General features: G+C 41.2%; 1 protein-coding gene across 2 annotated transcripts in view; it reads right to left on the reverse strand.

Annotated features, from left to right (window-relative positions):
• The window catches only part of COL5A1 (collagen type V alpha 1 chain), a 473,296-nt gene that overhangs the window by 161,642 nt on the left and 297,644 nt on the right, over positions 1-14,010 (reverse strand). For both annotated transcript variants that reach the window (XM_086921052.1, XM_086921051.1), the window contains exons 19-21: positions 8,566-8,619; positions 6,918-6,962; positions 4,088-4,141 (exon numbers count right to left, since the gene is read on the reverse strand). In XM_086921052.1, the coding sequence (XP_086777178.1) occupies positions 4,088-4,141; positions 6,918-6,962; positions 8,566-8,619 (153 nt within the window). The remainder of the gene's footprint in view (positions 1-4,087; positions 4,142-6,917; positions 6,963-8,565; positions 8,620-14,010) is intronic.

Below are 14,010 nucleotides of genomic sequence, written 5' to 3' on the forward strand. Positions count from 1 at the left end.
TATGCCTCTTTCTAAAAAAGTGGGAGACAACCCCTCTATTTTAAAGAATTACCGCCCAGTCTCCCTCCTCTCCTACAGAGCCAAGATCGTGGAAGATATCAGCTCCAGATTCCTGCTCTGCTGCTGTCATGGAGTTTCCAAGTTGTCAGCAACTGAAGCAAGGTTAGTAAAAAAGTTTGTTTTTCTGTGCATTTGTGAATGTGTTTGTGAGTCTGTTTAGCAGTGACTGAGAATGAATGACATTAAGTGAGAGTGTGTGTGAGTGTGTGAGATTGTCAATGAGAGTGAAAGTGATTATGGGGCCGATTCACAGAACCAACCTAAGACAAAATCCTAAACTTACTACTTTTGGTATTCACAGAAGTTAGGATTTTGTATTAAGTTTGACTTAAGACAGATTTAAGACAGACTTAAGACAACATCCTAACTTAAGTCTGTCTTAAGTCTGTCTCAAGTCTGTCTTAAGTCAATCTTAAGACAAAATCCTAACTTCTGTGAATACCAAAAGTAGTAAGTTTAGGATTTTGTCTTAAGTTAGTTCTGTGAATCGGGCCCTGAGAGTCTGAGTTTAAGAATGTGTATGAATAAGTGAAAGTGAATGTAAGAGAGTGACTGAAGGAATGTGAGTGAGTTAGAAATGAGTGACTGGAGTTTGAGAGAGAGAGTGGAATTGAGTCAGGGGAGTAGCTATCAATGGTGCAGCAGGTGCAGTTGCACCAGGGCCTAGTGTCAGAGTGTGTAAAAGGGTGAGTGTGTATATGTGTGTTTGTAAACAAGAATGAGAACATTTGAGTATAACTATGTTTGTGTGAGTAACAGTGAGTGGGAGTGAATATGCATGAGAATGAGTAAGTGGGAGAGTGAATTAGATTGAGTGAGGGAGAAGACAATAAATGTGAAAGCAAGTGAGTATGAGTGAGGGAGTGTGAGTGAAATGTGTTTTATGATTGTGAGTCTACAGCTGGCTATGCCATACTCAGCATAGTTAATCAATATAATACTGGGCTTACAAGGCATCCAAGGTTAAAAAAACATCTGGCATATTGGAAATTGTCGGTAGCTGCTCTTTATATGATATTGCCCCTAGGTGGAAATACTGTGCACAGAGTCCAGGGGATCCCCATAAGTGTACAGAGTTCAATGTAAAACTCAAAGTGCTCTATTAGTGGCAGTGTGGGCGAGCATCCTTAGGCCTAACACAGAGGAGTGTAATACATTTATTGCACAAGAAGATCAATAATGGACACATGACTCAAGAAGGTGATCTAGACCAATTTTAAAAAACTATATTATGTTTGTATTATATTTTATGATCAAGATCTTTGTAATAAGGTAAGTAAGTTTTTAATTAAAAATACTTTTCACTTTGAAAAATCGAAATTTAGAAACGTTTCAACACCGTCCAATGTTACCCTACGTAGAAAACATTATTGTGGTTCAACAGGTAAGTACTGCACTTACAATCCCAGTCTTCGGAGCCAAAAATCAGCAAGAGCCAGGGGTCAAGTGAGTACCAAAACTGCACTACCAGCGGCACAGTTGCAGCCGGATGCAGGGGTCAAAATCGGAGTTCGCCAAATGCCTTCAATTGGAGACAGGGGGTGCCTGGTGCCACACTGTTTGCAGGTAAGTAGATTGGTTGCCAGGGCCAAACTTGGGTGGTTAGGTCAAGCACAGGGGGGCCACAAAGCAGCACGATACATACATCACCAGCGGCACAGGGGCGGTCGGGTGTAGGGTGCAATTTCAACGTTGGGTGCCCAATGATTTTCAATGGGAATTCTTTGATCAGCAAAGAGGCTGCAGGCATGGCACCGAAGGTTGCAAGAAGAAGACCAATGATAGCAGAGGTAAGAAGAGATGTAGGAGATCATAGGGGCACTGTTGGCGCAGCTCACCAAAACCCAGGGGCTTCGGGTGGAGGGGTGCCTTTTGGAATCAGAGTCCTCTTACTGGAGCGTTCGCAGTCAGCAGAAGCCTCTGTAGTCATACAGAAGGGGCTGTTGTGGAAAGCAGGAGAGGTCAGCCAATGCTGGACCAGGACTGCCAGGGAGACTTCACTGTGCAGGTGAGCCAGTCGGGCCATGGGTGTTAGGTGCAAAGTGGGTAGGAGACACGGATCTTGGATCCAGAGACCATAATGTAGTTATTGTCGGGACAGGTCTTAGGTTTGCTGAAGCTGGAGACAGGCCGGTAGGGTTGTCTTTTTTCTTCTTAGGTCATTGCAGATCTAGTTCCTAGGTCTGGGGGAGCCACCTAAATACTACTTTTAGGAGGCGTTTTTGTGGCGTAGCAGGTAGGGCCAATGGTCACCTTACCTGGGGTGACCACACCCTCTATTATGTCACCGTCCTGTGAGAGGGGGGCATAGACCTAGCCCTGACTGGAGGGCCCCCATCGCCAAGATGGAAGGGACAGAAAGTTGTGCTTTGCCTCTCCTTCCCCCACCTTAGAGGGGTGTGGCTGGCAGAGGTGGACACACCTCCTAATCTTTTGAATTTTTATTGCCTGTTTTCCTGCCCATAGTGGAGTGAAAACTAGGGGCTGCCATCTGCTACTAGCAACAGAGGCTGGGGTCACATTACAAATGTGGCAGGCCTTTGAAGCTTCCCTATTCACGCACTGGCCAATCCTGGGGAAGGGGGTGGGACACATCTGCTCAGGATTTCTGGTCCCAGAGAGCAAGGGTTCTCTACCAAGGGCTCCAGAAACATGTTTGGTGGTGGCTGGCTTCCTACATCCAGTCAGAGACCACACCATAGTTGGTAGGTTTCAGGGGCACCTCTGAGGTGCCCTCTGAGTACATGGTACAATAAATCCCACAATGACATCACTGTGGAGTTATTGTTAGGAGTAGTTTCATAACAAACACACCTGTGTTCAGTGAAGCCATCATGGTGCTGTGGAATTGGAGGTGTATCGAGTTTCCAGCCATGTACTCTCTATGGCTTCCCAGGCACTTACAACATTAGGGAACTGACCTAAATATTACAGGGGCATATCTGCTCATGCAGATATGCTCTAATATGTATTATAGTACACCCTGCCTTAGGGCTGTGAGGCTTGCTACAGGGGTGACTTACCTATGCCGTCAGGCAGTGTTAGCTGGCATGGCACCTAGGTAGGGTTTCATGTCATCTTTGCCATTTTCTTCTTCAAAGGGTCATGTGAGCTGCAAGGGTAGTGGTATGGTCCCAGTGAGGGGGTCCCAAGGGACACTCTTCCGCTTGCAGGCCCTAAGCACCCAGGGTACCATTTAATAGGGACTTACAGGGGGTATAAATAGCAATTGGGGATTTATTAGGGAAGAAGCACTGGCACAGCCAACCTGGTTGGCACAGACCCTGTGCACTAGATTTTAAACCCCATCAAAACCAGGCAAAACATGGAGGGCTAACCATGCCAAAGAGGTACTTTCTCACAGAAATCATTCTTGGCATAAGAAGGGAACCTATGGCAAAATGCAGTCCCTGATATACTAGAAGTAATTATTGTCATAGGGGCATCTGTGAAAAAATACATGCAGTTGCATAGTGGCATAGGGGCATAGGTGGTCAAATGTTAGCCCTGAGACATTGTGGGTAATTCTTGGCATAAAGGACGGTACTCAAGGCAAAATGCAGATCCTGAAATACTGGAAATAATAGTTGATGAAAAGGGACAGCTATGGCTAAAAGCTGGCACACTGGAGTAAATTATTTGCCTAATAGAGGGCAGTCATGACATATTGGGGCTGAGGGGGTGGGATGGAGGAAGCAAACCATTATTAAAATGCTGGCTCTGAAATACTGGAGGTAATTTTTGACGTATAGACCACCAATGGTATATGGACAGTATCAATGGCCACATTTTGGTACTGGAATACTGAATGTAATACTTGTCATATGGGGGTACCAATGACAAAATGCTGGCATTGGCATAATGAAGGTATTTCTTAACATGTCAGGGAATTCTCAAGGCAAATTTTGAAACAAAAGGGGTGAACTCCTGGCGGGTATTAAGCCCCACCACTTTCAAAGATCACCAGCCATTCTGATATGCTGGAATTTCACAATGAGCACTTATAGTCCAAAGACAAAAGACTTACTGGGGGTCCTGATGGTCCTGGGGGTCCTTTTGGGCCAAGCAGACCACGTGGTCCCTGTTGGAAGAGAGAAGATGTTTTTGTTCAATTAGCAGCAAAGGTGAAAACATTAGGATCAAAAGGAATATTTGTATAGAACTATTCATAATCAACATAATCATCTACATGGTTACAAAGAGCAGACTTAAGCAATATCTCCGCAGGCATGAGCGTGTTCACTGCATGTATGTCTACAAGAGCACCGAAGTGAGATAGGAGCAATGCCTGCCATGCTTTCACTTCATAAGAATAGCTGTGTTATTCAAATCAACCGAGAGGGTTGTCAGCGATCCTTTGCCATGTTCCCAGATATATTGTAAATCTCCTTGCGTTGTTCTTGCCTCCATGTACTGCAGCTCTCTGCCAAGCCCAAAGTAAAAAAAATTACAAGCATATCATGAGAAAAGAAGGTATGCGTGTATTCCTGACTAGTCGTATTCATGGTACCTTTTCAAATTGATTTGTAGTCTGATATCTGTAATGAAGGGATGCTGGGACATGTGTAAAGGCTCAGGTACCAAACAAACATACACATTTCAACAAATGGGTGCAATGACTTTCCTATTCCTTTCTTTGCCACCCTGACATTGAATTCCTAGTTACTCGATATTTCTACCCTTTTTATCAATCTTATTCTCATACTTCAATTTTGTCCTGCATATATAGACCCTCGAGTTCAGAATAATAACTTTCCTTCTTTGTAATTATATATAAGGAAACTATGAAGCTCCACGAAAAATACTAATAGAGATGGAAGTAGAATGAGCAAAGAAAGCAATGCTCCTGCTCTATGGGATATCAAAATAACAGAATTGGTATTGGAACATCTTAATCTTGTCCATCGTTCTGTATTCTGTCGACGGCATCCTAAACGGGGTAAGAGCTTAGGGGATCAACGATGTGTCGGGACTGAGGATCACATGCCACCTCACCTCTCAAGGAATTAATATGGTAGTACTTAAGATACCAATCAGTAGACTGTGTACCTCTATCCTCTCCCTATTGTTTTCCCAGTGCTGCCGTGAATCAAAACAATATAAAGTGAACTGACCGTCCACACTGACTGGAGATATTTGTGGCCTGGTTTTCAGCACCTTCTGTGTGAGTGCAGAATGGGCCCTGTGTTTATCTCAGTAGCTCATAGCTATTCAAGTTCTGTTATCAAGCCAACACTGCAAACCAGTTTGAGAATTACAAATTTAACTCCAGTAGAAGTCATGAAATATAAGATAGGGATTGATTACTGAAATACATCATCTGTAAAATAGGAGCCTTGTGAAAAAAATATCTTCTTTCAGAACTATGACTTCAAGAAGCTCTGATGTCTTAGCCTGTAATACATATTACCCAAGGGATATCTCTCCAATCTAAGGACTAAAATTGTGATATCGGGGTGATTTCGTTTCCGGGCATACTATGTTTCATTTTGCAAGAATGTAGGTGGGGTGGGGTGATCTGTGCAGGTATCTGCTTTTGCTTCAACCTTTTTTTTCATTGTTTTCAGTTTCCTGGTTTGTTGGCCTTTCGTGACGTGTATGTCTTGTAAAATCAATAAAAAAGATTGTGGTATCTGTTTAGTCATTTCCCATCCTGTCCATTCTACATAGGTTGGGAAAATGAAAGGTTGACAATGGTACAAGTGAAATATGAAGTCACAAAACATTTTGAAAATTTTTCATCATGATTGTTTGAGCTTTCTCTAAACATGGTCAATATTCAGCCAGTGTTTGAATCTCAACAAACCCCTGTAGGGTTGGTTGGCTCGCTAACTTCAATCACTAGTTGCAAGTAAATCTAGACAGTGATTTATGTCCGACTCAGGAGCAGCCACTGATTTTAACCTTACTGAGTGATCATAAAATTTCTACAGTTTGTTTCCGTGGGGTTTTTAATATTTGACAATGACTTCTCCAATCTATTATAAGGATGTGGAGGCTAGCATGTACAATATCCACACTGTGATGGCAGGAGGTGACCTGGTCCATACATCTGGCTATTTGGTGTTTATTCTACTGTTTTACAAAGACTTACAAAGGAGAAGATTTAGCCTGCTAGTGGCCAAGGGCTGGTCGTGTATGGTCACATATCTCTCCTCACACTTATTATTATTAGGAGTGAACAATTTACCCTAATGCTCCTTTTGAATAAATTATATTTGGTCATTGCTTAGATATATTCGTTTCTCATGAGAGGTGAAGCGAGCATCAGCTGAAGAACATGGAACAGATCTATAGAACATGCACCAGTCATTCAGAGCAAAAAGTATGCCAGCAGAAGAAATAAAATTGTGCTAAGTACTACACATGTCTGAAAACTAACCACCCAGTAAACACAGAATACACAAGTAAGGCTAGCCCACCAGTCTTAAAGAGCTCTCAATTCATTTCACACTTACGCTGGCGTCCATCGAAGACCATCATTCATCCAGCATAAGTTGCTCCCAAGAAAGCATCAAACTAAACCTCAAATTGATACAGTGCCTTATACAGTCTAGGCCATTAGCATTTGTCGATTTCGAGCATTCATTTCTAGCATAAATTAGAAAACAATGGCATCTAAATATATCAATAGTCTTTTGATGCTACATTACATTTGAGTGTCAGAGGACCATGGTGTGGGGAAAGCGGTAGGTCTGTAGAGATGCATGTAGAGATGTATGTCTGAAGCCTGCATCTTGATATAAATGTTAAGAAGCATATAGTAGTCAGATAGCATCCTCCATCTGAATGACCCCTCCTCCAGTAGCTGAGATCATGTTACCCATGTAAGCATAATTGTATTCAAAAGGACTTACAGGTTCACCAGGTAATCCTCTTGGTCCAACCTCTCCATCGTCACCCTGCAGGTAGAGAATAAAAACAATTTACTCCTAAATAGTGATGATTGTGACCATGGTAGCACAGAGGCAGTCAGAAAAATGGCAGCGAAGGCATCTAATGATATATACAGTTAATATGGTTGATATAGGTTTCTGCATTTTATGTGTTATACTGCCACTTACACCAATGAGCTATCTAAAAGTAAGATCAAATATGATACATTAATTAAAATGAAATAACCTTTCTAATGGTCTTTTAATGATTGATGTGGTGCAGTGTTATATTACCGATGTGATAGTTGTGTGAAGTGTGGCTATGTTACATGCCAATAGCTCAATGTACAGTGTGATGGGGCTACAATTCACAAAGCAAACGTTTTTAAAGTCTTAGGATTTGTCCCATTGCATTACTCCAAGGTTTGGAGAGCATTCCCAACTTCTCACCAATTCATGACGATTCAAATAAACTCTCCTGGAAATATTCAATTGTTGTAGATGTCCACATTTACACCTGCAGACCTTAAGTTAGGTGGATATTTCTACTTACAGAAATAGGGTGCAAACATGAATTTGCACATTTAACATGTTTAATTTAACAATGGTGTTGGTGGGAAACATGGAAACACTGATGCTGCGCTTTTGTTACAGAGGGCAGATACTGGCCTCCAGTAGCAAAAATGCCCCCACTGCTTCAAAATAGGCCCCCCACTCTTCTGGTCCATCAGAAAAATGCTCGGTGCCTGCTATGGCCAGTTTGGCTCTGCCAGTGGATCACGTCTGACCCTGCAGACAGCTGATTCCGAGCTACAGAAACTCAGCAATTCCTCCATCACTAAGTTAGGTAGAGGATCTGTGAGGTTGGGAGTGCAGTACATCCGCTATTTTACAACAAATTTCCTGGATCTGTCAACTTCTCAATGGCCACCGTAGTCTTCAATGTCTCTGTTTCATGAAGTGAGTAATTCTTTAGCAGTTGAGGACAGGAGAACCATTGGAGGTGGAACACTATGATGTGCTTTACATTACCTACCAGTAGTGAAATGCACGATCATGGCTATTTAGAAGTTGATCGTAACAAGGTGATCATTAGGAAAGAGTTTGGCAGGATGATAATGGTGCATTAAAGAATGGAGTCCTGTCTACTATGACTATGAATAAATAAATGAAAAACAAATTATGTTTCAGGCACAAATAAGCTGCAGAGGCCTTCAGTACCAGTGGCCTGGTGTTAGGGGGTGAGAAAACTGCACTAATTTTACCAATATCCAGTAATAGCATGTCCTGGACCTCAAGTTGATCCCGTCCTGTTCCCTATACAAAGGGGAATAACATTGGGTAATTAGTGTATCCACTTCAATTACCACAGGAGAGTTCATAATTCTGGGCATTTTACAAAGGAAAATGTCCACCTGGTATGACATGGAGAATTTTTCCCCAGCACAAAATATGTGACTACCGCACCAGAGAATATCTACCTGGTGTGAGAACACTGCACCACTTGCAATTCTGTTTTCCACAGTTTTGAGAGAAACTGGATCACTTGACCACAAGTGTATTGGCATGTGTAGAAATAAGTACCTAGGAAACATTTGGCACCCTATTCTGTGCAGTTGATCGTACTCACCCTCTCACCATCCTCTCCTGATCCGCCTGGTGGACCTGAAGGCCCAGGTTCTCCCTGGAAAAAAAGAAGCAAGAGTTACTAAATGTACACTGGCCTACTAACAAGACGACTACGGCAGTTGGGTGATAGATCTGGAAATGGCCACTGGGCTGTTGCCTTATAACAAATGCAACTGAAGAGGGGCTGAAGCCCCAGACTCTGAAGATCTGACATAAAGGCATACTGCTTTTTCTGGTGCAAATACATGTTCATATAAATATGACCATATTTACTGGTTACGTCAAGTACCACGTATATTCTCAGGCACGCAGTCTATACCAATCATTTAAACTCTTGAATGCACTAGTGCCCAAAGGTTGACCAAAAGGGTTAGATCCATGCCAGCCTTTCAAGGTATCCACATGAGAAACGTCAGTGGTGATCCGGAACATCTAGCAGCATCCAATGCTCTTGTATTAATATTTTACCCTCCAGTACAAAGTGATCATATTGAGAAGATAAATCAAACCTCCCTCTAATTTCACATGTAAATATGTGCATGCGTTTTACTCTAGCCCTTCTCTAGTAGCCTGGTTTTCTCGCATTGAGGTACATCATTAGAAATAGCCTTTGTAGAATAGATCAAAGCTTGGCATATATGTTAACATTTTAAAAAGTAGGTACTTTAAACAAGTATAAGGCCTTTCCTGGACATGTACATGTACAACATGGTATTTATAAATACAAGAGCATTGAGAATATGTGCTTCAAGTTACAGAAATAGATTGAATTCTGTACACCTCCTGTTTTTCAATTTCCAATAAGACATTATCTTTGAGATCCAAGTAAACACAGGAAATGTTCACTTCTTTATCACTTCCTTCCTCAGTGGCAAGTGTCTGAAAGCTATGGAACTGATCTGAAGGTGTTTTTCTGGATATCTCAGTGGTTTAGAGGTGTGTTGTCTAATCTTGACTCTTTGGCACTTTGGTTTGTTTTTATATTTGCTTAAATTCTCCATCAGACATGTGGCCCACACAAATAGCGCTTCTGGTTTAGAAATGGAGTTATTGAAGAGCCCTCCAATTTCTGGAGGAACTGCAACATCTGAAGGGAAATCTACTGGTGGATTCTCTGACAAACCTGGTTAGTATGATGAAGTGCATTCAACCATCGCATTCTCCTCTGGATTTAGCTTTTCCTCCCAGAAAACAAGGGAGGATTTTTCATTACAATCAATGTCTAAATCACGCCCATTTTCTGCTTCAAATGTTGGTAAAGGTGGTACTGGAGATTTCATATGCCTTTTTACACAACATCGCCTAAAAAGTACATCGCCTAAAAAGTAGAGTCAGATACGGAGCCAAGTGGCCCTATATCATGTGTAACACCTTTGACACTACTTTTGTGACTTGTAGAGCTGACAGAAGGTACAGCACATAACTCTGGTCCATATGGCAGTGATGGACCTAAGAATTCATGACTGTGTTTTACTATCAGCGAAGCATTTGATTCATGAAGACTTTCATGTGGATAACAATGAGTGCACACCCCCATCTTTAGGTCTAAACTAGCACTCCTGCAATCCAGGTTCAGAAGTTCTCTATAATCCGGTATGCACTCTCAAGGAGTGCACAATGGCAAAAGCACTAGCGATCCATCTGAACGGTAGAGAATGGATGAAACGTCTATAGTGTAGCTTACTAAATTTACAACAGCATTGTTAATGCTGAAACTTGTGCTGCTGCGTCTACTGCACCAGAGTCACACTGCAAAAGGCACTCAGGTCAACTTAAGTCATGAATCCTATAGGCAAATACACAGAAGTAGAGCTGGTACTCCAGCCTGTGTAACCCAATATGAGCTAGCCAGCCAGAAGAGCCGTATGAGTTACATCTTTTCTATTTGCGCTCATCTGTGCCTCATTCTGAGGAGCTGCAATAAGAGCCATTTTATTGTCTTCGCCATTTTTTCTTCTTTCAGAATTTCATAGTGCTTTCTTGAGAATATTTGTTGCACCTCTCTCATCTGGATGTGAGTCATGGCATCGGTCACTTGTTGGAGGCAACAATTTTCATAGGAGCAGTGACATGGATGACCTGGTTTGTGATATGCCAATAAAAGTGGAGTTGTGATCTGTACATTATGCCAAAGGATATATCTTTAAAGAATTCAAAAAGTGTAAACTCTGGTCTTATGTACTCTACTAAATGTACTTTTACATGGTTACCTGTTACAGCCAGGATCAATATTAAAATTAAGAACCAATGATTTATATATGTCTACAAGATAAGACATCTTGAAACCTTGGGAAAAAAATAAGCAACAGTGGACCAGATGTATGTAAAAAAAATTCACTCGCAGACACCAAGGCCCCGAGTCACAGAACTGCCTTAAGAAAAAATCCTAAACTTACTACCATTTTGGTATTCACAGGAGGCACTTACTCATTTTGGTATTCACAGAAGGCACTTACTCATTTCGGTATTCACAGATGTTAGTAGTCCTAACTTTAGGAATCCTAAATGCCTTCTGTGAATACACAAAGTCTCAAAATTAGGATTTTTCTCAGTTTAGGAGTAGTAAAGTAAGGACTCCTAACTTTAGGACTCCTAAACTGAGACAAATCCTAACTTTAAGACTTTAGGTATTCACAGAAGGCATTTAGGAGTCCTAAAGTTAGGAGTCCTAACTTTACTACTCCTAAACTCAGAAAAATCCTAACTTAAAGACTTTCAGTATTCACAGAAGGCATTTAAGAGTCCTAAAGTCAGGAGTCCTAACTTTACTACTACTAAACTGAGAAAAATCGTAACTTTAAGACTTTCGGTATTCACAGAAGGCATTTAGGAGTCCTAAAATTAGGACTACTAACTTCTGTGAATACCAAAATGAGTAAGTGCCTTCTGTGTAATACCAAAATGGTAGTAAGTTTAGGATTTTGTCTTAAGTTAGTTCTGTGAATCGGGCCCGACAATTCCATGTTTGGGACCATATAAAAGTCTTTGCTCGTACACAAACACCATTTTATGAGTTAGTAAAGTTTTGCAACTCCTAACCTGGATTTGCAACTGTATATCGAATATTGTAGCCATTCATTCAAATTTGTGAGTCATACCCTGAGGTATTAATGGCTAGCGATTGAAATTCTGATTGCAATCCATTGAAAAGTTATTGACTCCCAAGTTTGGGAGGTAACTTATTCACAAAAGCGAAGGGGTTCCATTTGCGCTTTTCTCTTTGTTAATTTTGTGAATTGAATTGCTCATTTGAAAAATGAAAACTCAAAAAAGCAGCCCTGCTTCCTTTATGGAAATTTAATTGCATTAAAAGAAACTTTTTCATCAAACCCAGTCACTGGGATGCAGGTCTGCTAACCCTTACAGGCCACCGTACCGTTGAATCTAAACAATCTGAATGAGTAGCAATTTGCAACCAATCTAATTAATATTGATTAGGAAGGTCAAAACTGCCACCCACTCAGATTTCTTGTTTTGCAAACAGACCTACTAGTACAGAGGGAGGTTTGCAAAATATGTTTCTGGGGCCAGATGTACTAAGAACTGGTCGTAAAATACTGCCTCAATGTGTGACCAGTATTTTTGTGGCCAGTGTGGTAATTTGTGAACAAACCTATGTACTAATTGGTCGGTTTGCAAATTACTGATTTCTACTGGGTCACAATTCGTCTTTCCTTATTAATATTTATGAGTTTGATCGCATATTATGACCCAGTAGGAATTGCAGCCATCACAGGGATGAGTTCATACTGAGTCAGGAGACCGCTATGTCTGTAATTGCTTTTAAATAAAGCATTTTTTTATGCAACCCTTTTTCCTTAAAGGAAAACGGGATCTGTTTCATAAAAACAAAAATGAAAAGTTAAACTAACTTGTTTACGAATACACTGTGTTTCACCAAACTACTGCCTACTCTTAAAAAAATATTTTTTTACAACATTCCCAAAGGGGACAGCAAAAATGCTTCTTACATCTTGCCCCTGGGCTCTAAAGACTAATCTGAAATTACAAATACTTTTTGCCATCAGAACAGTAGTACATCTGGCCCTTTGTTTCCATGGTGCTGCAAGCCTGGTCCTAAAAGCTCCAGGAACAAGATGCAAATCACGCAGTGATTTGAGATGTTCTGTCCTGGGAGTCAGACTCTGGAATGCATTAATTACCCTTGTGCATCCAGAACAAGAAGTTGCTACTTTCTATCCACAAATTGCTGAAAACCTAGTTGTTCTGCTAATTTGTCTGGTATCCTGTTGCATTTTTTTTTTGCACTATTAATTCCTAGATAGGGTTGTATCGATTTTGAATGCAATATGTAAATAATTAAAAATAAATTAATAAATTCGTTCCAGAGAGGAGGATGTTAACATTATTACTTCAAAAGGACTTTTTACAAAAGTGAATGATCTATGTAGATAATAGAATGTCACACACGTTTCATATATTTATTGGGCAGTCGTTTGGCATCCTTGCAGTAATAATACATCCCAAGTTTCACACGCTTCAGTGTCCCCAGCAAAAACTTTCTCAAATTAATTCAAAAGTAGGATTTTCTTTTGGGTGCTTTCAGTCAGGGAAAAATAACTCCAACAACATGTGCTAGTGTTTCCGGCTGTGCGACTCTGGAACACAGAGCTCCTTCCTCCACAGCTCTACCTCAACAGCAGGTGCCCAGGTTTCAATGCTATGTTGTTATGTTATGTAAATTTGTAGAGCGCGGCTAATCCCCGGTGAGGGTACCAAGGCGCTGAACTGTTCTGCTCACAGTGAGAAAATATCATGGTGCCACCTGGCATTAATCAACACTTCTGAAAGTTAAAAGCAGGGAATATGTGATGGGGAGGAGGACAGGCGCCAAAGCCAGGTTGAAGCCAGTAGAATCTGCCTGTGTGTGACAGCTGCTTTTTGGTGAATTTAAAAAAGAAATAAATGTGCCAAAGGTTTTTGGAGTCAACCGCCTGTGCTGATCAATGGTGAAGATGCTAATTGCCAGGGCTGCCTAGCCTTGATTCCACCTTAGTTCCTTCTCTCACCACTCTGAGTGTCCTGTACCCGTATCTCACTTTTGAAGGTTATTTTTCATCTCTTTGTCCAGTCTACCTATCTTTCGCTTTCTCCCTCTTCCTGCAGTGTCTGTGTTTCTCTTGTCCTGGAACACAGTGTGGGAATTAAAAATCAGCCTCTGTCCCCATAAATGAGTGTTGGTGCCTACAGTTAGCAATGACTACACCAATTAAGCACTGCCCTGCATCAACTCATCAGGTCTTCAGCAGTTATTTCACTGAAATTATCTGGTTTGTGAACACTCCGTTATGGAACAAACTACTATTGTGGGCAAGTGACCGTCTCCAAACGGAGCTCCTTTTCAGTGGTCCCCAAATCAAAAAGCATTTTTTGTGAAGATGGGACTAAAAGAAATAATTTGAAGGTACTTTAGGCCAGATGTACA

Source organism: Lissotriton vulgaris, chromosome 5 (assembly GCF_964263255.1).
Source record: "Lissotriton vulgaris chromosome 5, aLisVul1.2, whole genome shotgun sequence".
Lineage (NCBI taxonomy): Eukaryota > Metazoa > Chordata > Amphibia > Caudata > Salamandridae > Lissotriton > Lissotriton vulgaris.